At 38.1% G+C, this 26,865-nt stretch overlaps 1 protein-coding gene across 6 annotated transcripts in view; it reads left to right on the forward strand.

Annotated features, from left to right (window-relative positions):
• Positions 1-26,865, forward strand: part of LOC102217681 (phosphatase and actin regulator 2) — a 50,498-nt gene extending 23,633 nt beyond the window's left edge. For 3 of the 6 annotated variants that reach the window (XM_014470688.2, XM_023327642.1, XM_023327641.1), the window contains exons 2-13: positions 7,943-8,125; positions 9,351-9,425; positions 9,899-10,042; positions 11,292-11,531; positions 15,146-15,683; positions 16,921-17,099; positions 17,498-17,654; positions 17,988-18,043; positions 20,231-20,292; positions 20,520-20,657; positions 22,191-22,267; positions 24,060-26,865. In XM_014470688.2, the coding sequence (XP_014326174.2) occupies positions 7,943-8,125; positions 9,351-9,425; positions 9,899-10,042; positions 11,292-11,531; positions 15,146-15,683; positions 16,921-17,099; positions 17,498-17,654; positions 17,988-18,043; positions 20,231-20,292; positions 20,520-20,657; positions 22,191-22,267; positions 24,060-24,075 (1,865 nt within the window). In that variant the 3' untranslated portion in view covers positions 24,076-26,865. The remainder of the gene's footprint in view (positions 1-7,942; positions 8,126-9,350; positions 9,426-9,898; positions 10,043-11,291; positions 11,532-15,145; positions 15,684-16,920; positions 17,100-17,497; positions 17,655-17,987; positions 18,044-20,230; positions 20,293-20,519; positions 20,658-22,190; positions 22,268-24,059) is intronic. The other 3 variants (XM_023327639.1, XM_023327640.1, XM_023327643.1) reach the window with 3 other exon arrangements.

The following is a 26,865-nucleotide window of genomic DNA, read 5'->3' on the forward strand; positions in this document are numbered from 1 at the left end:
CAGATGTTCTTTATCAAACAAAATCACTTATAAAGTTAAGAATAAGCCAATCTTGCTTTAATAAAACCTTAATCTTTCTCTTCAAGCTGAAGTCTTCTTTGAAGAGATCCTATCCTGCTATTAACATGAAGTAAGTTTAAGCCAATATTATGGGCTCAGTGTAAGAAGGTGTGTGCTTCATGCTTGAGGTCTTGGATCAGTGCTTGAGGCTGTTATATTGAAATAATAAAAGAAGTAGTTGTGAAGTTGCTTTGTTATTCTGTTCTCAGCCACAGAGTAAGGAGAAGATGCTTCCAACACATATTTAAAAACGGCTGATATTCAGCAATAAAACTACAAACACCGTGACAACACTTTAAAACTTATGGAAAGCCAGAATGTGAACAACTCGCTGCTGTGACAATGAAATGTAATCACTTCAGAGTAAGAGCAAGGGTGTAACACTGACAGACTAATGGCTAAAGGATGTGGTATGAAGCACTTAAATCATAAACACAGAGCATCAGCCCATCCCTTCTTAAGTTAACATGTATTGACAGTATATGGTCATTTTTATTTGCAGTTGATAAACTTATTAAAACCTTTTGATCGCTCCGTAGGACTTTTTGGGTGTGGATGGGGGTTTGTGAAAAAGTTGCTGTATTAAATAAATGTGCTTATAAATCAGGTTTGTTAACATTTTGAAAACAGTGCCAGAGATGTTGCCACTATATCTGCTTTGGAGGTCACCAGAGATGGAGAAAGTGAGACTTTAGTCTTGTAAATGGTCTTTTTATTTTCATGAAATAAACAGTTAAAGGAAGCCAGTACTTAACATACTGGCTCACATGTTTACTTTAAACGAGCTTGCTTGATTATTAGCCAGTGACGTTTACCGACCGAGGACTGTTAATGGCTCATAGCAATCTGTTAGCGGTAGCCTCATCGGACCACACAGATGTCGCATTAAGGGAACACAGTAATAAAAAATCTCAGATTGTTTCAGAACAAAAAAAACGTTATGTCTGAAAACAGCTCAGTCTCAGTCATTATCTTGTAATTTATAACATTTGGAACATCTTTATTATTGGGACTTCTGTGAGCAAATAGCTAATTTCACCTATCGGATGGGCTTCCACTGCTGTCAGTCCCAAACTTGATGCATAGTTTTAGTAGATGATGGTAAAATAGATCAGTAGGGTTATTATAATAAAGAGAAAATAAAGGACTCAGGGAAATGTGGGGTAATCATGCTTTATCTTGCCATTGCAACATTCAGCAATAGTATTGTAATTGCTATTGTAATTGGTCATTTTTCCACACATTGTGTATCTCTATTCTCATATAATGAGCTGAATATGTTTAAACACTGTTAATTAAAATTGATGTCCAACCCATCGATAAAAAACTACAGCTTTTTACTTTTTTATATCCTTTTGTTTCTGTAGTAAGGTTAACATTGCTCTTTCAATCAGTTAATGGAAACCCTTTGAGGTGATGGGATGCAGGAACAGACAAATGACTCAATATGGAAACAAACTGGACCTTTTTGTGGTGCTGTCCGCAGTCAACGCAACACTCGATTGCTTTTGTAGCTTACTTTAACCAGCCTGCGCCCCCCAGTGAAATCCCTGTCTGTTATAATGATGAATATGCTCCACATTATTGCATTATAGATTACATAACAGTACTGTGGTGTGCTTGAATTTGCTGACTTTACAGCTCTATAGTAGCAGGAAGGATCATAGTGAAGGATTATTAACATAGAAACTGATATGCCCTCTGCTGTCTGTCAGCAGTTATGGCCGCTGTAAAAAAAAACAAAAAACAGTCAAGCCACGGTGTGATGGTACAAATGGTGTAGCAGTTTTAACAATGTCCAGGTTGCTTGCCCTGTGAATTATTGTGTGTATTATAAGTTTTGGTACACTGTGGTTCTCTGGCTTTTAGATTAGGAAGAAATGACATAAGTGTTAGGTTGCTCCTCCCTCTCCTCATGTCCAACACCTCTTTTTTGCCTTGTTCGTCTTCTCTTCCCGTTCCTTTCTTCCATCTTTTCTTACCACATGTTTTCCCCAAACTTCAGGCTTCGATTCCCTCCTTTCTGTGCCCTGCATCTGCTGTTCTGTGTATGTTTTTGCCTCTTTCTCCAGTTCCATCCCTCTTCCTCTGTTTGTGATGTCTATTTCTTCTCTCCCCTGGTAACTTGCAGTGAAGGAAGGAAGCAAGCCTCTCCCTTTCCCCTCCTCCTCAGCACATGTCCCTGCTATATCGTCTGAGAAAAAACACACACTGGCTTCAATACAGTACATTGTTTTCAGGGCATAGCACTGTACAGAACAAACGACAACAATAACAACAAACTGCCTTTAAAGGATTTAATATTCTGTTCACTTTATGATGTGTAACTGCAAATAAACCCATTGGCTGCGTATCTTTGCATAGCAGTTTTATAACTGGACAAACCCAGTGGGGGATTACCTCAGTCAGATCTCGACTGTGTCACAAGTTGTGTTTCTGATTAGCCTACCCGTTCCCACATCTGCTGTGTATCCAAAGCCTGAGTCACTATTCTAGGTTGGCCGAGTCAAAGTGAGTAAAAAGAAAAAAACAGCTCTGTGTGAAATCAGTTTCAGTGTGTGATGTTGAAGCCTCAGTAATGTGTGCTAAGTGAGCTTTCTTCAAAAATACATCTGGAGGTCATTCCTCTCTGGAACAGCCAGGTGTAGCTTTTGCTGGAGATGAATTCAACCACCTTTTTTTGAGTCAAAGCAAGTTGGAACGCTTTTAAAAAAAATAGTGATCAGGCATATTGCTACGTATTATGGTTGAATTTAGTGACTGTTTTAAAAACTTCCTGGGCTAAGTAATCCAAGAAGTGCAGATATTTTAAACAGATGTCATCAGATGAAGCAAATGGCCGTCCCATTATCCTGCCTTTTTGTTTGCATCCCCTCTTATAATGCCTTGCAAAAGTATCAATTCCCCATTTTCCACATTTTGTCGTATTACAACCACAAACATTAGTACATTTTATTAAGATTTTAGGTCATAAGCCAACACAAGTAACACAAACCTGCCGCCTGGAGGAAGAAAATGTTGCTTGGTTTAAAAAATAAATAAATCTGGAAAGATTTTATTTAGATTGCATTTGTATTCATCCCCCTTGACTCAGTACTTTGTCAAACCACATTTTACTGTAATTACAGCTGAGATAATGTTTTGGAGCATTTCTACCGACTTTGCACATCTAGAAGTTAAATTCTTTCCTCATTGTTCATTGCAACATAGAGCATCTGTGAGCAGCTATTTTCAAGTCCTGCCACAGCTTCTCAGTAAGATTCAACTCTACACGTGGAGTAGGCTCTGTTGGTCTAAATCACTCGGTCCTACCTCAGGTATTCTTTATCTTCCAACAGGTTTCTTTTATTATCTAGAACTTGCAGGTTTTGACCCGAAGACCTCACGCTGTTGGTTGGGAGGGAAGTTGAGATCAGGTCAGACATGTAAGAGGAGCTATAAAAGTAAACGACAAGATTTTAAAATGAACTATAGCATAAGTGGGTAACTGCTGAAGTGATACTAGATCACAACAAATGCAATCTCTCTTGTGTGTTGGTTTAAAGTCAAGCAGCAGTGTTCTGAGATACCTGGAGATGGTTGAGCTTCCTCTTATTCAAAGGAAAATGTCATTACAGTAGTCAACATGAGAAGAAGTAAAAGTATAAAATATCATTGCAATCATAGTTTTTGGTGCATTTTCAATTTATTTGAGAATGTTGCCGAAATGAAAGAAGCAGATTTTGTGTAGTTGTCAGAGTGATTTTCAAAAGGCAATGTTAACTTCACTGAGATCCAGAGGTTTGTTGGACAAACATACCTACATTTCCAATATATTTTAGATTTTATATTTGCTTCACCAATGCCCTTGTCTAGCATCAATGCTTGATGCTCAATAGTAGAGTTTAGATCATCTGGGATGTGTGATTATTAGGAGTGTAACAATGTGCGCAGTCTAATGAACTTCTGCTCCAGGGTAAGCTACCAACTCCTCTATTTAGACTGTAATAAGTAGATCAACGCAACTTTATGTCTTGTGGTCTCGTTTGGTTTTCTCTCTGCTGGATTTATTGCAGGCTTATTAAATGCGCGTGCCACAGAAACCCTAGTCCAACCCGACCTGACCATCAAGCAAATAATTTTGGCCCGACCCAGTCCGGATTTCGGGTCGGGCCATAAATCTAAGATCTACTAGTCAAGCAGTTAGTTGAGGAGGTAATGTTTTAAGGAGTTATACACTTTGAATGAGCAATATGGCTGAATATCATCAGCATAGAGATGGTACGGTACATTGCTAAACTTGATATTGAACTTAGAAGGAAATTATACAAACCACTACATATTGTTGTAAAAGATGTTGTATATGAGACAAATATGATAATAAATATTGGGTCATTTTGTTTTAAATGATTTTTGAAAATGCGTGTATGTTAACAGGCCTTTCAGTTCAAGTGGAAAATCTGAAATATTTTATTACAACATTGCAAAACCTCAGTCAGTTGGAAGCTTGTAGCATTTCATCTTCTGGGCTTTGAGTTTAGGGAATGTTTGGTCTGGATTGCAAGGTTATTGGTTTTCTCTGAAGATTGAATTCATGATAATAAAATGACTGGGCATGTGTTTGACTTACTCAGCAAACGATGTGGAGTGTTAAGTTTTGCTTTCTGTGCTGTATGAGGGTCAATAATTTGGACTTTAGTTTTACAGTCTTCCTCCATGATGACAGAATCTTCCTCTTTCATTTTACAATGTTATTGTAGTAATGCTGAGTCCTTTTTAAATAAGAGACGTAAACATTATGAAAACAGATGATGCAGATCATTAGCTGTAGCCATTAAAAACAACTCTTAACTCAATTATATTTAGAATGCATGTTTCGTGGTTCATATTTTACTACCAGCTATGAATCACATAGCCTTTCTTGGGATTATGAAGAAAACCTGAACTTTGAACTTGAATTTCTTTTTCTCTTTCTGTTCCTGTTCTCTTTGTTCTCAGGACTCAAGTTTTCTTTCACTTCTGCGAACTGTTTCTGTGTATTTCTCCTCTGTCTGCCCAGCAAGTATTAAGTCTATTGTTCTTGTTTAGTTGAGGCCCACAAGAGGTTTTGTAGTTGGTCTTATGGTGATTAGGAGTGCTGTTGCTGATTTTCCCATCATTAGTTGCACAATGCAGCTGCTAAACTGCACCTATTGTTGTGATTTTATATCAACACAGGAACAGGAAATGTGTGTTGGTGTGCAGGCGAGAGACTCTGTTAGTGCCATTTTGGGAAAGCGTGGTTAGGCCTCTCCGGCTCACTTCAGTGCTTTCATTTTTAATAATCATATATATTTTTTCCTATATTTGAGACCTTGAATTTTGCTTGAATAGCAATCCTGCCACACTGACTTTTATAGTAGTCATTGCAGCCAGAATAAAGGGTGAGTTGATACAGTTCTTTCTTTTATATGGCTTTTAAATGTACAGATCACAGAATGTGTTGAGTATCGGGCACAAATAACCGGAGTAAATGCAAAAATGTGATTCTAAATGAAAATCCCACTTATGAAGGGAAGAAAGCTTTCCAAATTGATCTGACCACATGTGAAAATGCATCTGCCCCAATTGTTAGATCACTAATCAGCTTTCATTAGCCATATTTTGTGGAAAGCTGACTGCAGTATCACTTGCTACCCCCAAGGTCTGATTAGTGCTGTATTTGTAGAATCAAAAACCTAAACAGAACTTAACAACATGCAATAGGCTAAAAGGTCTTACAGTATCTGAAAAAGCAACACGCCTTGCTCTGATATAAATGCTTGTTGGCAGTTGTTGTTCCCAGTGAAAGAACAACTAGTTATTAGGTTTTGGGGTCAAATAATTTGTCTGATAGGAGCTGGTTGGTTTGGATGGTGTTTTTATTTCTTACTATATCCAACCAGCTCTTTAAAACTGTATTTTGAATTTGCTCTTATCTTTTAAAGAAATTAATTTGATGGTGTAAAAAGCACCTCGTTGGCTGTGTTAAGTATGGTGGAAGATCTGTGATGCTGTGGGTGCACTATTCCTCCGTAGATTGTTAAAAAAGGGTTTGTTTTTGACGATTACAGCAAGAGCATGATTTTAAAAAAACACCAAACTAACACAGAAACTCCAGTGAGGTTAGCTTGTAGCTATTTGATTGACTAAATACTATTATGTTTCTCACTCTTACCTTATTCACTTCAACACCCTGCTGCTATTCATAATTGTGGCTCTGTGGTTGTCAGCTAAGCATGATGAGGTGAGTCTGATGGTTGTGTTTTAAGAAAGACAAAATATTGGACACGTTGATTAGTCGACTAATGCCTGCCTCTATGCAAGAAACGGTATTTGCTAAATGCACCATGGAGTTATTTTGGAAACTCCATCCTGATGCTGAGGTTAATGAGTAAGAAAATCTTAAGTTTTTCAGCTGAACTCTTGCAGAAAATTCTGCTTTTTATCCATCTTCACTGTCCATCATCCACCCTCTGAGTCCTTTCACTGCATATTGGCTGTTTCCTGCCACCAGCAACTAATATTGACATCAACACAATCTATCAGTGCTCATATAAGCCAACCAATCAGCAGCGAATTGATTTTTATATGAGATAAAGTACAGGACATGACTGTCTCTCTGCTGAATGACTGAATGCGATAATAAAACAGTTTGACATGAACTGACATCTGACAAGATTTGAAAAGAATCCAAGACTTTATTTTTCTTTCTTTTTTTGCAGGGGTTTTCACTTTTAAAGCTACGCACAATGTTTGTTCACCCAGCATCTACATTTATATAACGCTGGAATATAAATTTAGATTGAACATTTTTAAGAGTAGCAGCAGCAGGTTGTATTGGAAAAGGGATTTTTAAAACGCTGCTGGATTGGAAAAAAGCATCAAACTCAAGTCCTGTAGGATACAGTGCGTGTGTTCGCTTGCCATTACCTCAAAAGAGACAAACTCTGGGGATAAAAGAGATCCATAGGTGCAAGAACTGCTCTCTGAGCTTGTAGTAGAGGTGATTTGAAGCGAGATGAAGCCAAGCAGTTGCATACATTGGACAACTTTGAGCACTTCAGTCAAAGTGGGGTCAGATTGTTATAGTTACCGTTTTTCTTTTGGAGTATTCACAGCTGAGAAAAAGCAGTGAATACTTGGAAACCCTTCAAGGTTCATTTTATCCATTTAAATGAAATTTAACTTTTAGGGGTTGTTTAAAGAGTGTTTATAAAAGCATTCTCATTTTGTCCCTCAAGTGTGCTAAAAGCTGGATTTAAAAACCCAATTTTCTATGATCAGCTGTAACTAGTAATTGACTGGTCACCAAATCGAAAATCTTTTTCTTCAGTTCAGCAAAACAACAAGATGAAAAGCTATTTTTCTTTTAATACACTGTTGGGCTTAATAAAAATGTGAAAAATGTGTGGGTATATATTTTTGATTTATAAACCTGGACAATCTTCAGTTCCTAATTTTCTGCCAATGCCACCTAAAGGAACCTGCAACACAATTCTTTTTTGTTGTTGTTTATGGTCAATACTTGAGATGTTAAATAAATAAAGAGTTTGTAAAAGTTTGTAAAAGAAAGTCAGAAATGTCAAAACTTGGAATCAGTAGGTTCAAAAAACCAAAACGGTTTTTGCCCAGTAAAATAAAAAAATAAAAATAAAGCTGGATCGGAACATCTAGGGCCATAAATTTTATTTTAAACACTAAGCTGCATTTAAAGTGCAGCATGTTTTACTCTTTAGATGCAAATTTCCTATAAAGATTACATTATTAATGTGAAGCACTCTATGGATAAATATAAATCAATGAACAAAACTTTAAAGGCTACATACAGATTAGTTAAACATTGATTTATTTATTTTTTTTACATATTTGTGTCTTATTCTAGTTGATGGCCTGGAGAAATCATCTGTGGCCAGCTGTGATGTGGTGGTGGACAACGCCTCCAATACCCAGAATGCCCATGGGTCGCGACAGCAGCGAGGGAAACTGTCAACACTGGGAAAACTGTTCAAACCCTGGAAGTGGAGGAAGAAGAAAACCAGCGACAAGTTCCAGGATCTCTCCAAAGGTAGGGTGTGCGAAATGTGCAGCTGTAGGTGTTTTTGACTCTGTGCTAACAACTGCCGAGTTGTTCTCTCCAATCAAAAGTCTGGACAGTGTCACGGCTTGTACCGTTGGGTTTGTGGGGAACATTAAATATGAATCGGACCGCTGTAGCTCCCAGAAGAGCTTTAAAAGGAAACGGTTGCATGGCTTGTTTGTAATTCTTTCTGGTTTATTCCTGAGCTGTTGGTCAGGAAATGAAAAGAGACAGAACTAAATGGAAACACCAGAGGCTCTTTTTTCCCCCCATATCTGGTTAGTGTAATATTCTACTTTATGATTTGTCTGTGCAAGATTGTGGCTTGTTTCCAGGATAATTTTCTAGAAAGAATCCTTATGTTTCTGAACTTATAAAATAAAAAAGGCTGTATTGTTAATTTTATCAGTGGTAAGTTTGCTGTTTGTTTAGACAGCAGAGCAACAGTTGCTGAGTGATTAAAACAGGCATTTCTGTGTGAATTAAACTAACAGCTGACATTTTTTAGTTAACACCAGGACTAGACAGTATGGCATAAAAATAAGATCTCAGATTCTATCATACCAAATTTGATTTTAATCTTTTTTTTTTCTTAAAGAAATTACAAATGACAAAAAATATTTTAAAAAAAATCCAAATAAACAAACACTGTAAAACAAGATGATAGGCCCTGTGTAGGCTGGCATCACTCTGAACATTGGTGGAAAAAAAATTTGATTTTCCAATACTTAGGCCTTCTTAGACTTAAAATTTGATTAATTGATAAAAATATATATATATTTGATTTCCCAGCCCTACTCAACACAAAGTGGAAAATCTGGAATTTACTTTTGTGATTCTGCTGAGAAATTTAACATTCAGCAATCCCTCTAGCCACATTTGTTCAATGTTGCAAACACTGTTTGGTATGCCCTGAGGAACGCTTTGGGATGTATGATGTTAGGAAAATATGATGCGGCAATCTTGTTGACGATTGCACTTTCAACACTGACTGCGATTAACCAAGGTTTTCCTCACTACTCTATTTTTGCTACTTTTTTCTTAATGGTTCAATAAGACAGGACAATTACTTGATATAGGAGTGATGATTTGAGTATAGACATTTTAGAGTCCTGTGCAAAATGATTGACTTTACCAAAAGGAAGTCTGATGGAGAGCATATCACATTTCTTTACCGAGTTCCACATCCATCTTGATCTTTTTCTTATTACAGTTCTAGAGAGAAAAATCTCCACTAGACAAACAAGAGAGGAGCTCATCAGGAAGGGGGTTCTTATCCCTGAGCAAGGTTCGTCTCATTTTGTCTATATTGGCACCAAGAGTCCCAGATTAAAATCCCAAGCAGACGTTTCTGTTTGGTGTTTGCTCGTCCTCCCAGGGGATACATGGGTTCTCCGGCTTCATCAAAATCAAAATCATGCATGTTAGGTTGATTTTTTTTCCACTTTAATTTGCCCTTTGGTGTGAAAGTGTGTGTGTACACTTGTTTATTTTGTGTGTCTTTGTTTCTGGCATCCGGTCTAGGATGTGCCACCAAACTGTGTGAATATTATTTCCATACCGCATGATTATTACAAACTTGCACATTATAAGTTGTAAATTTGTAAAATATTCTAACCTTGGCTGAAATTACAGATTGTTTTCCACGAGGGGAGTTTTTTGCGTACTTCAGAAAACTTTAACTTTCTTCAATGTCACCAAAGTTGCTTGTTGTTGAAGTAAACGCAAATCTGTGACGGCAGCATGTTTTTTTTTTCTCAGATGAACCGATCAGTAGTGAAAATCTGAACGGCCATGCATCGTCCAGTTTAACTCCAGAGGAAGTCAAAGTGGACATCGAGTCTCCTGACACTCTGGTGGAGGAACAAGCTGCTGGACCAATCAGCACAGAGGAAAAAACATCAGGTGGTTTGGTTTTCTTCTTTTTATCCATTTCTGTGTAAATTGTTGCCCTGCTGTGACCTGTAGGAGTCAGGCGAATTTCCATCTCTACTTCTCTACTTGTTAAAGGTTTAGACATAACAGTACTCCCCTTTCTCCTCATTTCAGAAAACATTTCACAACCATTATAAATACTTTTTTCATTCTTGGTTAAGATAACTGGTTGTTGGTTGTCCTGTAAATTGTTCCTGTTTATTAAGAAAAGGTGCACCAGTTGAGAGATTTTTCCATAGTTCTGATCTAACTATATAGATTTTAGTTGAAACTGATGTCTTTATAAAGAGAAGTCTTTTTTTTTTTTCAAAGTTGTTTGTGTTCATTTTGAAACACCTCTGTGATGCTGAAAACGCCATCCCTCACTAACAACTTTCACAATGAACAAGATTTTTGTCATCGCAGTCTTTTAACTTTTAAATCTGATGCATTTACTGATCGGAAAACGTAACTGGACATGGCCGGTCAAGGGTAAAATCAGCCGATTCCAGTCACCAGCAAATTTCTCGGTACATCTCCACTAATAGGCACTTACCACAAAATGCCAGAATCAGATCTGTAGAAAATTGTTGGGTTATTGTTGCTGTAGCTCCCAGGAGCAACAATAACCCAACAAACTGCTAAGACTATTTTTGTTTTTTAAACGGTTCATTTTTGTTGTCCAGAATATTTTTTGAGTCTTTTATAGGTTTTGAAACTGGAAATGTGTCCGTTCTCTAGCTGACGTTGACCTCTCTGAGGGATCAATGAGGGAGCCTAATGTGTTCAAACTGATAATGCCATTACATCAGCCTCCAACAGGGAGCCACAGTCCAAGCAGTGCAGCATCTCCTCCTCCTAATGCGTCCCACTCTCTCAGGCCTTTGCTCCTCAGACTGATGCTGCTTAAGTGTTGTGATGTTTTCCACTCAATTGCGTTAGCATTGAACTTGTAGCAATTTGCCAATAGTCAGAAAGCCAAAGGGAGCAGATTTAGCAAATAAAGCAACAGATACCATGAGAGCTGGGAAGCTGAGAAAGTAATGCACATACATCATCTATCAAAGCCTATTTAAAGGCTTCAGCTCTTCCCTCCCCAACACTACCTCTACTATTTTCACAGTCTATTGTTGCCTGCTTGCCAGCTTGTACATCTCTTTGCAGCAATGCAAATGCTCAGTGTCTTTTTAATTCTACAAATTCTTCACTTCTTCCTTCCTGCCTGTTCTGAACCGCTCAGAGAGCTGCGTGGCTAAACCACCTGCCCGGACAAACCAGGTGCGACCTCGAGACGCTGCAGCTAAAAAACAGCAAAGTGCCGCTGCGGCCACTGCCACCAGAGCCGGTGGCGCCACCGCAACACGACACAAAGAAGGTGCTCCAGGAGCTAAAAAGGCAGCTAAAACCACAGGCAAGGCAGGCACATCCACGCAGGCTAAAGCTAACCCACGGCACACTAACACCACAAGTCGAGGGGTTGGTAAGTTCAGCTGGATGAGACTGAAGCCTGCATCCCCTTGAGAGCTGCTGCCTCCCTGCCTGCCTGTCTGCCTCCCTGCATGGAAAATGTGCCGTATCCCTAAAGAACTAACTAAGTAACACGGCCCTCCTTAAAATAAACTCCACCTGTTAACCATGTGTGCATGTACACCTCATTGTGCACTTGGTATCTTGCTATTTCGTAACGCTACAACCACAAACATTTGTGTGTTTCATTGGGATTTTATGCAATAGACCAACACAAAGAAGCTGCTCATTGTTAAGTTGACGGAAAAGAAAACTGGGTTTTATTTTTTTTGATAAATAGACAGATGGATGGATATATTTACTTAGGTATTGCTCTGTTTTTGTATATATACAAAAAATCGATATATGTTTTCACACCCTAAAATCAAATCCAATGCCACAATTTGCCTTCCGAAATGCAGCTAATTAATAAAGAGTCAATTCACAATTAATTCAATCTGAGAATAAATGAAGTTGTTTTCTTGTGGCCTCAGAGGTTTTTTGGGGAACATTACTGATAGAAAATATCATCTTAAAGATCATGGAAGACGCCAGAAACATCAATGCCACAGTTATGTACAAGTTAAAACCCCCTTAGTCCTCTTGAGGACCCCGGTGTCTTCATAAACCCATTCACTTACACGTAAGCGTTTTAGGGGTGGCAGTTTAGGGGTTAAGGCATGGTTAGCTAAAACGATGTGAAACATCTGACATGGCACATTCTTTTCTGGAGATTTCACAATCATGTTCAACTGGTCTGTCAAATCCTCAGGAAACACACTGAGGTTAATGGTTGTAACATGGCGAAGTGTGATGTGTTCAAGGTGTATTGATACCCTGAAAGCACAATAATGTGTAAGTCAGGCCAAGTGGCTACAAAGGTTCTCTCTAATAGAGGGGATTACCAGTCTTCCTGCAGTTGAAGTGCTTCATTTATTATCTCTGTTTTCTGAGAAAGCAGAAGTGATGGTTTGTGTATAGCTGTGGAAACACTTCTATATTACAGTAAGTGCAGGAGTGTATGTGTGTGTGGATTGTACTGGTTGGATGAAATTGTGAGGGCACGTTTATCACACCTCTTCTTCCGTGTCGTCGAGTCCACAGAAGCGTAAACAACGTTTCTCTAGTTTTCTCTCTAGATATGTTACCAAAGCAGCTGTACAGAGGTTGTTTTTATTTGTGTCTGAAGTTCAAACATTTTATTTTCTCTCTGGCTTCTTCTACATGAACACAAAGACGCTACACAAGCTTTGAAAAGCGGCTTTATTCCATATCACCTTAGGTGTTTCGTCTTTCATTTTCTTTTTTTCATTTTTAACCTTGAAACATTATAGCTGGCAGCACAGCATTAAAAAGCACTCACTGTTTCAGGTTAAACTTCTTTTGAAGTGAGCACAGAGCATCCTTTATAATCTGATCAGCTCCTCTCATGTGTGCATATTTAGTTTTGGACCGTTGGCTACACTGTTTGCCATTGTGGAGTCACAGTACAAAGTTATGATCCATGCAAAAGCATTTTTCTGTCTTCAAATGTGCTACGGTGTCTGGTGCTGAGGTGGCTGGTTTGACGCAATCTAAACACCACAAAATGACCAGTTTGCTGCGGTTTTACCACCTTCACCAGTTATCTAATCTGCTGGAGTAGTCAAATGAGATAAATATGTTCAGACAAAAGATGTGAAGCAAGTAACTGCTGATATACAGAATGGAAGCTAAACTTTGAGCAGGCAGGAGAAGAGAAAGGGAAGTCTGAATCAGAGACAAATGTTTCTCTGGGGGATTCAGTGCAAAAACTAACACGCATTTGTGGTTTGTATGGACATCTGTCTCCATCTTGTACCAGAGATAAACCAGCATCCTTAACAAGAGAAACATTGCTTCTACCACTATATAGATTATAGATAGATTGTGACAAGGTGCTGTATGGAGAATTGAATATGCATCACTGCCTTCTTTTCACCTCAACAGCCTGTAATTTAAACACGTTTTTCCTTTGAATCCTAAGAAACAACTAAATGAAAACATACTATTGTGTTTATTTGCCATATTTTATTTGCCACACCTCTACTACGAACACTTCTTCTTCTGCTTACATCTATCATAGCTTCACCATGTGACCAAGAATAATACTGACACTTAGTGGCTAAAACTGCCTTTGACAGTTATATCAGTACACATAAGATAATTTTTAGCTGCACATATGAGTTAATCAGCCCATCGTCTTCCAGCTATCTGAGATTAGATTGCAGAGGAAATGCTTCCAGTTAGCATGTGCAGCTTATTGTGATGTATCTTGAGTTTGTGGGTTACCCATATGAAGGCTTACCCATGTTATAAATGTCATAAAAAACAAGACAGTTTTCCTGTGTTATAGTTTTAAATTATTTTATTGGGTTGCTAGAGTAAGCGACCGAAACAAAGCAAAGCTGCCTCTCCTTGGCTTTTTACGAACGAAGGCTACTTTTCCTCACTTACAAGAAAAACAAATATAGTTGTGTAGAAATATTTCCAGAATAAAAATAAACATTATTTATCATGGGTTGTTAACTAAAAAGGTATGCATCAACATCATAACACCCTTTTAAAGATGTCCAAGTGACCTCAGCTGACTCCTCTTGATGTGATGAATCAGCATCTCCCCTCTGTTCCTCCTGGTTGATGGAGCGTGTCATCTTATCTCAATGAAAATCAGCCACACTCGCTAGCTTCCTGTTTGTCACTTTGGAGGACATATGATAACGCTGCTGCAGAAAAAAAAATTTGGTTTCTGTAAACCGTGGCAGTCAAAGACAAAAATGATGTTGACAAGTTGTAGTTTTTCAGAATAAACATTGTGGCTATTGTAACGTAAAGAGGGTTAGACCACTGACACATTTCTTATCCAATAGAGGTAAATTGGTAGAGTTCTTCACTGACACCATGTAGTTCTCTAGATCAACACAAAATTTCTTAATCCCTCATCTGATTTGGTCTTAATGAGATTAATTTTCGAATTTTACATTTGTGCATATGTCGCAGTTGTTGCTCACGTTGCTTTTCCTGGAAGACAAACCGTGGTTACAATTTGTGTGCAACGTTCCTAAAGCCCTACTATTATTGTTTTTAAGTACAAATAAAGCAAGTCTAGAAAGCAAAATAGTTGCAGAGGAGCTCTTCAGTAGCGCTTCAAAAACACCTTTCCTGCTACACACGGCCTTCGTTCCAGCTCCTTTTGTTTGTTCAGTGTTTTTTCGCACTTCACTCCTGAAACACTACTTGTCAGCGTCCATCAAACACAAAATGCTGCATACGTCCCCAGCTCTGCCACTTTGTAATATCTCCTCTACAATTATTTAATTTCTTTTGTTTTTAAATATGTAAATACTACTGTATGGCTTTACATTTGCATTTTTAGTTGCTGAAACAATCTTGAATATAATTTTCATTTGACTTTCATTTGATCATGACGTATAACTTATATTGTTGGGGCTTTAATCCAAGTCTTAGAAATTTTAATGATTGTTTTTACAGCATGCTTGTTTAGGCAACCTTAGCTTACTAATGTTTGGTTTTCTTATATTGACTGGAGGTTTTTCCGTTCCTCCTCAGCCAAATCCTCAAACCCAAAGAAGACGGGAGGCGCGAGTAAAACCACCACCTCCACCACCGCCACACCTCGTTCTCGGGTGCCCAAGGATGCTGCGGCCCGGTCTGAAGGGATGCCTGCCAAGACCACCAAGAAACCAGACGCTTCAGCTTCTTCACCCGAACCTCAGAAAACCTCCACAGAGGCTGCTAGTCAGCCTGAGGACCTAAAATCATCTTCGCCTTCCTCAGACAACAAGCCTCTTTCATCCAAACCCTCAGGAAGCAAGGCAGAGGGAAATCAGGCTATTTGTTCGAAAGCTGATTTAGAGTCTAAATCGGCTCTAAATGACACTGCTTCAAGGGAAGAGACTCACAAGTTTGTGGCTCCTGAGATCACAGACCAATCCTCTCATATCAACCAGACTACAGAGGACACCTCCTTCACAGGAGACAAAGACGACCGCTCACAGAGGGAGAAACGTGAAAGGACAGAATTAGAGGACAGAAAAGATGCGAAAAAGCAAGGAGAAACCGATTGTGGTAAAGAGAACGACTCCAGGTAAAACCTTGTGACTCTTATACTTATCTGCCTCTGTGTTGTCAGTTTTTGTTTTTTGATCATATAGTCCGATAGTATTGACGTTAATAATTCATACCATGCTAAAGTTCTGCCATAGTCCCTGTGGATATTTTTTCTGCAACTGATTGTAAGAGGTCCAGTCAGACTCTTATTTTCTCTTGTACATAATGTTTTTTTGCATAATCATAGACACAAATGACACAAGTTTTGAAGAAATCCTGCTTTTAAAAAGTACAGCAACAATTCACCTTCAAAAGTCACTTAATGAGTAAATAATCTCCTTGTATGTTATTTAATCTCGGTATTAGTCTGTGAAAATCGCAGAAGTTTGATGGAGCACATTGGAGAGCTATAAACATTTAATAGAGTTCTGTTCAAATCATTATCTGATAACAGAACAGGGAAGGTACATTGGTGAAAATACCAGACACTCCTTTTCCCTGAACTAAACGGACACTAAATGGAGAATTTATTAGAGAAGCAACCAGGATGTCCAGAGTAACTGTATAAGAGAAGTTAATGAAGTTAAAGAAAGTGAGTAAAGGTAAATGCAAATCATTCCTGGAAAATCTGCTTGAAGACTGAAACAGAGATTGACTTTGCAGCAGGCTAACAACCCCAAACATACAGTCAGCGCTCTAGATGAGAGCATATCCATGTGTTAGAATGGCCTAGTTAAAGTCCTAAATCCATTTGAGAATCTGTTACTCAGATGCTCTTCATCTACTCTCGGCTTGAGTTTTTTACCAAAGAAAAACTTTAAGCATTTTATTTTTTAGATTTGCTAAGCTGCTGTAAATGTAGCGGTTTTATTTTCAGCTTTAGATGCAAATAAAACTGAATACATATGCAAACCACACCTCAATAATTTACAAATAAAACTCAGGCTACCAGTTATTTTTTTCCTTGCACATCACAATGATGCGGAACTCAGTGTTGGTCCGTCGCTATAAGTGCTAATAAAAAGCGTGTCTTATTGTAACGTAACAAAATAAAAAGTTAAAAGTGTATGAATTCTTTTGTACTGAACTGTTAATCAGTCAATTTGTTAAGGAATAACTTAATCATTTGCCCATGTTTAAGCTAGGAACCCAGGTTGTGCTATGGTTGTGTTATTGGTCTGTTATTGGCCTGTTATTGGCCTGTTATTGACCTGTTATTGACCTGTTATTGGCCTGTTATTGGCCTGTTATTGACCTGTTATTGGTCTGTGCAGGTCAGCAGCAGGCGATTCGGAAAAGCAGCCGGGTCTGAGCGTGAAGACGGACCAGGCTGTGGTGACAGTTATCCCCAATAGGCCAAGAGACAGCCAGACCAGTGATTCTGATTCGGATGGACCCATCCTTTACCGGGGCGATGATGATGAAGAGGACGATGAAGATGAATACACAAACAGTACGATGTCAATTTAGTGATGCAGTAATAAGTGTCTGACATGAAAATTAGCAAGGTGTGTGGGGAGTTTTATTTGGATTGTTCTTTTTTTTAAGCTCATCTAAGTGAATCATAATCTGACTCACCAGTGTACTGGCATGTTTTATTTTTATTGTACTAGAACTGACATTGAAACTTTCCTCGTTAGCCATCAAGTTCATTTTTAGTCAGTTAAACCTCTTGCTTAACTACCTAAATTTGCACAACTAAAAAAAAACCTCACGTATACTTGTCTAGTTTATCAGCAATGGATTACTTTAATATTTTATATGTTAATCGTCAGTCAATATTAAGTTTTACTTCAAGTTTTTCCATTGCCTTAAGAACTCAATTTATCGATCTCCATTCCCTCTTGTCAGACTCCTTGGCCAGCAAGATCCGCCGACGAGACACGTTGAACATTAAGCTGGGCAACCGACCCAGCAAGGAGGAGTTGGAGGAGAAAAACATTCTGCCAAGAAGCTCAGAGACGGAGAGGCACGAGCTCCGCCAGCAGATAGGCTCCAAATTAGTCAGGTACACACACTGAGACACACTAAAGGATGCTGTGAAAGTGTGGGTAGGTGCTTCCTGTCATAGATTTGGCTCAGCTGTGGGACAATAACAGATTGGTAATGATTTAATGGCTTTGGTGTGGGTGGTGTAATAGTACCAGTGATACACGGCGAAGCACTGAGGATGATGGCAGTCGGCACTGGATCTATTATAATCAGCAACAAAAGGTGTTAAATAGATTTTAAATGTGTTAGAATGATATTAATTTTCCTTTCTGAGGTCAGGGGAATGTTTCAGTTATATTCTGTTAGCCCTTTTGTAAAATGGCATATGGGCATAATCTTCTTGTTTTAGACGCCTGAGCCAAAGACCCACCACAGAGGAGCTGGAGCAGAGAAACATCCTCAAACGTAAGTCTATGAAATCTTTTCCTAATCTTCATCATGTGAAGATTAGGGCAGGGTTTAGGGATATTACTGATAGACTTGGCGTTGCAAACAAACAAGTTTCAGGCAAGCATAACACCAAATGCACAGAAAGGCTTTCTAATAGAAAACGGTTTTGTCCACTCCTTCGACGTTTCAGCTCGGCACATAAATGTGAACCCGTAAGAAGATTTTCGGCGCTACTTTAGCGTGTTCAGCTGGTGCAGAGCAAATAAATTCATCCCAAGCGCAGAGGAACTCAGCTTTCACAGCTGATGAGCTCAAAATGGGAGTTGGCTGACCGATCAAGTCCTGTAATTTCATTATGTAATCTTGTTGTGTGAAAATAAACAAATTGAATCTTTGAAGACGAAACAAAAAGCACATCTTGAAAATGCTAATGCTGCTCCAAAAGGAAACATGGTTTGTGGTCATCATTTTCTTAGTGATGAATGAATGTGTGGGATCATGGAGCTGAGGTGTTTCAGTTGTTCAGAGTTCATTTTGTCCAGCCTCCTTCAGCTCCTCACATAACCTCATGTGTCTCCTAAATCAAACAGACAGACAAACATCGCATCAGAGGTGTCCAAATTGCGGCCCAGGGCCCATTTGTGGCCCTTGGACGGAATTTGGCCCGTCCATCACAAGTGACTGATGTAGGCGGAGACGTTTTATTTGAAATCAGGGTAACATTATTAACAACATAACTGTCTTACAATAAGAGATGTTAAGTACAACACAAAGTATTCATCTTTTTATGACCAACCTTTTATAATAATTTGAACCACGTCCAAACCACGTTTTTACTGAAAAGCCGACTTTGCTTCTCTCAAATCCTGTCCTTATAACTGAGGATAAATTTCTTCAATCAAACCCAAAAGTATTTGAAAACAAGATGTCTTTGTTTAAGACACCAAACACAAGTTTTGGATCTACAATGAATAACATTCCTTTCCTTCCAACCAAAACAAAATAAATGGACGACTATATTTGCTTGATTTTTGTTCTTGGCCCACAAGTTCTTTTGGCTCAACAATTTTGGCCCACATAGTTTGGACACCCTGCGTTACATCTCCTTTTTACTGATGGACAGACACTTAAGGGACTCAGGACACTGAGCAGAAATTAAATTCTCCAACTTGGAGAAGACTAAGCTAGCACTGTCAATCAGCCATGCACAGACAGACTGTGCATGCAAGTCTGTCTGAAGAGACGTTGATACATTTGCCATGGATGGCAGTTTGCTTTATGTTTCTCGAATCGGAGAAATTTCTAAATTGAAGCCAATCTACTTAAAGCTGCACTAGGTAACTTTTAGGAATTATATGTTTTTTTACATATCTGTTAAAACTGTTACTTTGTCATGATAGTATGTATGAGGCTGTCATGACAAAGTGACTCAGTCTCCTCTACCATCTCCCAGTACTCCCAGTTCTAACTGCAAGACATACACCACTTGGTCAGAAACAACCAATCAATCCGAGCCTGGAGGAGGGTCTTAGCACTGTCAATCAGGCTTGAGTATGCAACGCTCACACCCTGCTACATCTAGCTCACCACACCAGAGGTTGTTGTGAATTCTCAGGCTAGTTAGCATTGCCACCGATGACGACGAATAAACAGTATTCCTGTAACTGTAAGTTGTTTCTCCATAATTGGCACATTGAGCACTGAGTACCTGACCATGATTGACAGCTTTATTTGGGTGTTTCTGAGCAAGCTGTGTATGTCTACAGATGGCAGTAGAACCAGAGCGACACAGGCAGTGTGTCTCTCTGGTTCATTTAAAAAATTTTAACAGATTGTTTGTCTCTTGTTATATTGTCACAACAGAGTGAAAGTTTTAATAAATATGTTAACATATGTTTTCTAAAAGTTAACAAAAGCAGCTGGAGCAATAAAATGTCTGGCCGGTAGTTATTTTTCCCCAACTTCAGTAGTTTCAGCCCTTGGATGGATGATGAGAATTCATATGGCAAACCAATCCAGCTTCGATTTCACCGTCTGAAAAACAGAACAACATGATCATATTGTCTCATATCTTAGCGACTTATAATATTTGAACAGTTAATGGTGCGTATTTTGACTTGGGAAATCCCATGTCAAATAAAAGCAGAAGCTTGTTGCAGACATGATGGGAGTGAAATGACTCTGCTTACGCTCTGCACGCAGAAAAAAATGAAGCTGAGGAGAAAGAAGCCAAGCAAGAGATTAAAAGGAGACTCACCAGAAAGGTACTGTTAACACGCCGTATACACGCACACACTTATGGGCTTTACTATGAGGCATGAAAGGAGGCAAAGAATTGGCTTTTGTGGACAGATGAGCTCATCTCGGGTTCAGTAGGTGGAAGAGGAGCTGAGAAACCTTTAGAGTTTTTTTCTCTTCTGTGAAAGACTTTTTTTTTTCTACCAAAATTCCTTTTTAATACTAACATCTCCGTTTTTGTTTGTGTGTGTAGCTGAGTGTGAGGCCTACAGTGGCAGAGCTAATTGCTCGGAGGATTCTGCGGTTTAATGAGTATGTGGAGGTGACGGACGCCAAGGATTACGACCGTCGGGCAGACAAACCCTGGACACGGCTTACTCCCGCCGACAAGGTACTGCTGTCCGTTTACTGTCCTTTGTTACTTCAGTTGTATCCCAATTTTTCTCAAAGTCCTAATATTATATTATTATTTGAGGGTACTTTTTATGTATTAGATTAAGAATGGGCTGATTAGTAGATTAAAGGACCAAATAATCAACCGAAGCACCAAGTTTTACACTTATACTGAGCACAGTAAGAGATAATTTAACAATACGTTTTCTATTTTTATTCAGCACAGCTATTTTGTCTAAACAGGACCAGCAGAAACGTCTCTTAGCATGTTTTGGGTGTTGGATGTTTTGATCATAGTTCAGTCTATGTGCCAAGTCTGCCCCCTGCTGCTACTGTTGGGAACTGTACATCACACAAAGTTCATAAATTGGGTCACATTGAACACTAATGGGAGCGTGCACCTGATTATAAGAGATTAGAATTAAATGCCAAAGCAATTCCAGGATTGAAAAATGTCAAATGGATTGTTTGCTTAAGGTGCAGGAGCTCTCGACCTAATCCAGCTCCTGGACTAAATAGTTTTGGGGGGTAAAGTCTGGTATATTCTACTATGTACTTTACTATATTCCCGCAAAACAAGGACATTATTATGAGGGCATAATGTCCTTATTATGCTGCTCTCTTATTGTATCACTTAGCATATTTGCGTCTGCATAAACCAGTTTTAGTTGTATTGAAATGTAATAAAAATAATTTTACGACCTAATTTTATTTGTTTTTTTCTATATATATAATTTAGTTTTATGTTTTATCAGCGAACTCTTGCCACTTAAGTAAAATTAATCTTTTAAACAAAATCTGCATTCTGAAAAGGTTTCAAAATGAACATTTCCAATAACAGAATGAGGAGTGGAGCGGTACTTGCAGAGATGTACTAACACATATAAGTCCTTCACATTATAAAAGATAAATAGATCCAAATAAACCTAATGTTTTCCTTAGGACAGCTAATTAATGTGAAGCTGCTCAAAATGTGTTATTTTAATGGAGCTTTCTAATACTAAATTTTGCAAAACTTTTATTTCCCTTGTCTTGTTTTTCATCATGAAACCATGATGGCTTATTTATATATTCCATAACTGCAGCAAAGGTTTGCCTCACCTTTCACAGATATTTGGACTCTTTGTAAAAATATCCCCTATATCACAGTATTACAAGATGTTAAATAAATGTTTCTTTTTTGCAGAGGCATAATCTTACACTGAAAAACTTTAATTTCATTGTGTATTTCAAGGCGTCAGTTATGCCATGTGCTCCAACAAGGCTCCCATTGGGTTTGGAACAGAACCAGGCCCACAGCATCACAGCTCCTCCTCCATACCTGACAATAGGCATGAGGTGTTAATCCACATATTTGTCCTTTATCTGACACTTGACAAACAGGGAACGTTTGTTGCTGAGCAGCTCATGTTATTCAAAGAAAATACATCTAAAAAGTAATGTAATCTGAGTTAGGTCAGCGACTCGGGTATTGTTTTTAAAGATTTTCTCATCATCGCCTGTTTGTGTCTGTGCGTCCTCTGTCCCCCAGGCCGCTATCCGCAAAGAGCTGAATGAGTTTAAGAGCCGAGAGATGGAGGTTCATGAAGACAGCAAACAGTTTACAAGGTACCCCTGCAGTCATTTCACTCCACTTAACCTGACTCTGAGGCTTTATCAGTCATTTAGCTCAGTGAATCCTGAAGCCGCGCTGTTTATTAGCCCTCGCTGATCAATACGTGTTATTGTGTCCTCCTAAAGCCTTTCCCACTCTCCTTATTAAAGTCATGGTGGGTCAGTTTCAGTTCATTACCTGCCAGCGCTGATTACCTATGTTTAGATTTATCTCTCAGATGTTATTACACCTGAGCAGTATTGGATTTGTGAACAGAACTAAAAGTCTGAGTCCAAACAAACACGTCACAAAAAATACCTTTGTTTTCTTGTCTCATTATGGGTGTAAAATAAATCTAACACTAACTGTGGCACTGTGGGCTTTCAGAACCCATTTGGCAACCTTTCCTAAATTTTCCTTTATTATAGAAATTGCATATTAGTATTTTTGGGCAGACAAAAGCAGCGAAGTGGTCCATTTTAAGGTCATAAAACTGCATTTTTTACATTATATTTATATGGCAAAGATGCTTTTTAATGCTACTTCATGACTTAGTAGAAATACGTATTTTGGCAATACGCAGAAATTATGAGATTTATGTCATTTTAAACACAAGATCGCATGTACTCAAAATATCAACTAAAACGAACATCCAAAATACGAGTCATCTTTATTTTGCATCTTAAGTCCAACCAAATCTAAACCTGTGTTTTGCTGTAGTCTGACTAGGCAGCATAAAATGTAAACAGGTTCAGACTAACAAAGATTTCTACCTGATCCCACTAGAGCAATTACCTGCTTAAATATTGTACTTTCAGTTTCTTAAAAATTTTCTAATTATCTCCCAGACAATTCCAAGTGAAAATCGGAAATTCTTTGCACCATGGAAAGTTAGGACAATTTTAAAAAGAAAGTACTTCCAGGGCTTTTTCCTGGAGCACCATGGTGATTTGTTTTTACTGTGGTCAATGCAGTGGAAATGGAGAAGGTAAACAAAGTACCTGTTTCCTGTTGTTGAAACACACCTGTCCATGGCAGCAGCTAAATGTTTTCCTTTGTTGATGCGTCAGGTTTTCTTGTCATAAAAAACCTGCAAAATAGAGAAATTTTGTTTTGTCTAGATAATTGTAGAAAAAAATGTTTCAAAAAAGCTTGAATTTATTTGTTATCATCTAAAAGAAGAGAAAAATAACTTGGTTAACTTTTATATTTTCTACAAATAAGTGACAAATAATAACACTTCATAACTTGAGTTTTTGTCCAATATTGATTAATTTGATTTTAAATTACTAGCAGATAAAAAATACATTTGTTCGCAGTATGTTTCCCTGCTTTTTCACCTCTAGATCCTTCTTTCTACATCTGGGTCTCAAACTGAACCCAAGTCTGTAAAGCTTAGACAACTTGGGAAGTATTGAAATTACATTGTTTTTATTTTGTGATATTAAACTAATCACAATATGAGTACAAATGTAGAATAAACCAGTCCAGACATTTCTTCAAACGTTACAGATTTTAACTGGTTTAAGTTGTCCAAATATCCATAAACGGTGAAATATCCCTTTTCCACACTGCTCTATCACGTTGCTTCATGGATTGTGGAAAAAGGCAAATGTTTTGTGTTTAAAAATAGCTGTAATCTTACACAAAATTGACAGCAATGTCGAGGAACAGTGGAAATGTTCAATAGAAACATTTGTAGAATCTGACATGTTATTTTGTTGAGTTTAAACAGTCTCTGCTGGTGTTTTGCGGTCTGCTTGTTTTCGGTTTTAATAGACATGACTGTTGTGTTTCTGCTTTCAGGTTCCATCGGCCATAAGGGCTCTCTCTCCTCTCCTCTCCTCGTTTCTCTTCGAAGCCTGTCGACATCTTTGAAACGGACACTTTGGCCTGTCGAAGCAGGGAAAACCTAGTTTTCATTTAGAAAACCAACCATGTGTATTTAGATGAGCCATGGTGTTGTTCTCTGTCAGAGGATATGAGGATGTTTATAAAAACTGTGCTACCTTCACTCAGATTTACTTAAACCTGGCTTCTCCTGCTAAAACATATACAATATCATCTTTGACGGGGGTCTGTTGCTCTTGGTGATACATATTTATGTCTTTAATGACAGCTACATGTGTGTCTTAAGGCGTTGGCCATGTTAAGGCACCTTTGAAACATTTGCACATATCTATTGTGATTACAGTGCTGTGTATAGCTCGCTGAATAGGACCTCTTATTTATTGTAGAATATCAGAACCTTTGGGTATTTTATTGTTTTTGTTTTGTTTATGTGGGGGTTTTTTCCACCTCATGCCTTGTAGTGAGAGGTTGCTGGGTGGAAAGACAAGCAGCATTGCCTTTGTAATTGTGACTGTGGCTCAGATGTGCTGTAGAGCGGTGTTCTTGCCAAGTTATGCCATAATCTTACAAATGCCCAAATATGGACATCCTCCTGGAACAGGAAATGGGGATGATTGGGGGGGGGTTCAGGATGATGTCAGTGCCTGTGGGACAGATTGCACAGGAGGGGGAGGCAGCTTGTTCCGCTCTGATGTGCCTCACTGTGAAATCCCCATTTTTAGATCTGTTCCAAACATCGCCACTAGGGGGCATTATATCCTAGAAGTTCCAGACTGGGATCCTGATGTCTGTGGGTGACGATTATCCCCTCAGCTGCTGAAGCTGTCAAAGATGTGGACACCTTTAGGCTTGAATAGTGAAGTGTAAATTATCATCAGCCTACTGAAAGTCACGTCTGCTTCCTCAGCACATCTTCTGATCATGTGACGTCGTATATCCTGCGCCGAGCCGTTTGCTGCAAACCAATGATCACATCATGCTTGGCTTGCTGTTTTCAGATTGTACCATTTCCTTCAATTGCAGTTTTTTTTTTTTCCGTTTATGACTTCTTGCCTGGCGCCTCCCTCGTCTAGACGAGTTGGGGTAATAAAAAGCAGGAATTTAATTCTAGGTTGCCTTTTTAATTAAAAAAGGTTAGTTTGTTGTTTGGAGTGCTATATATGTATAAATATAATGCAGGCTTGAAACGTTGCCAATGATGCAGCCATCTGAAAATTATGTTTACTAGAGTTTCTACCTAATTTTTCAAAGTTTAGGCAAAGTCAAGAGTATTATCTTATTTTGCAGGTCTGGATACTTTTACTCTTTACTATCAATTCCTATGAATTGAATTATTGGAACAAAGTGCTGTTTTTTCATTGTCTCATGCTTTATTAGACATGCTTTATTTTTGATTTCCCCAGTAGCTACTTCACTTCAACATTTTAGTAATCAGTATTTGGTTCTTTGGTTTCTGGCTGAGGACCCAAACATAAAAACAGTTGTTTTTTTAACCTTTAGACTACTTTAAATCAAGATATTAAACTGAACCTGGAGAGCGCCTAAATTGAGCATGATTGAATGGGGTGCGAATGCCAAAAAAAGGTTAGAAAATAGGGGTGGGGTTGTTAATAACTGAGCTTTAAACAATAAGGTCTAATTTGTTTAACCAAGTATCCTAAATTTGGAACAAGAACTGATATAAGTTGATTTAAAAACGGATTGAAATAGGCCTTTAAAAAAGCCATGATGATGTAAAGAATCACTAAGGAAAGAAAGATGTTTACCAAAGCTGCATTCCTCTTTCACACGTCGCGTTGACATGCGTCTTGATAACTTTCTATTTCTCTTGTTTTAAGTACCTCTATATTTGTGCATTTTGTTGCACCACTTTATTTCGAGTAAACTGATCAAATATATGCTCTAAAAGTAAAGAGATGATACGGAAGTCTGAATTGAGTTTTATTCTTCGTTCCTTTCATATATGTGTTGATAGATTTGTCAGTCACATGGTGTGAATACTTTTACCTGTCCTTGTTTCGCTGGCTTCGTGTGCCACTTCAGACTTCACAAGATTCAATAACACGAATCCTAAATTGTCGAGATGCGTGTTAACGCAGAATGTGATGAGGATATTTCTCACAATGAAATCAGTTTTATTGCAAATATGACATTTTATTGTCAGTCTTTTTCTTGTCTTACTTTATTCCCATTATTTTAAAACATGGAAAAAACAAACTCCTGCTTAAATATATATGTTGTTTGTAGGCAACGCACAAACTCTGACCTTCACACGTCCCACATGTGGTCAATCTCTCCAAGCCAATGTTTGGTTTATTTCTTCAAACTTTCCATAAATTGTTTCAGAAGCATGTCAAACATCTATGGAGCTATGTTAAGCTTAAAATAATTAATTTAAAAATATTTAGGCATAAAGACAATTAAAGTAAATATCTGAATGGTGATGAATTAAAGGCGTCTTGAGTAGTTTAATATTATATACACAAACAACCACTAAAATGGGACCATTCTTACTCCAAGGTGGGAAATATTCCAAGGAAAAATGTCATTTATATTTTAGTTTAAAGCACCCACACTATTCATTGTGTTTAGTTTATATTTTATATAAAATAGAGGGGTTTTTAAAAAATAAAAAAAAGATGCTGGAATAAATCAAAGATCATGTAGAGTTTAAGTGAATAGTTTAATCTTACTGTACTAAATATACTGAGGCTTTAAAAAATACTTTTATTTCATCCTATAAAAATATATATAAAGAGAA

The sequence above is a fragment of the Xiphophorus maculatus genome, chromosome 22 (assembly GCF_002775205.1).
Source record: "Xiphophorus maculatus strain JP 163 A chromosome 22, X_maculatus-5.0-male, whole genome shotgun sequence".
NCBI lineage: Eukaryota > Metazoa > Chordata > Actinopteri > Cyprinodontiformes > Poeciliidae > Xiphophorus > Xiphophorus maculatus.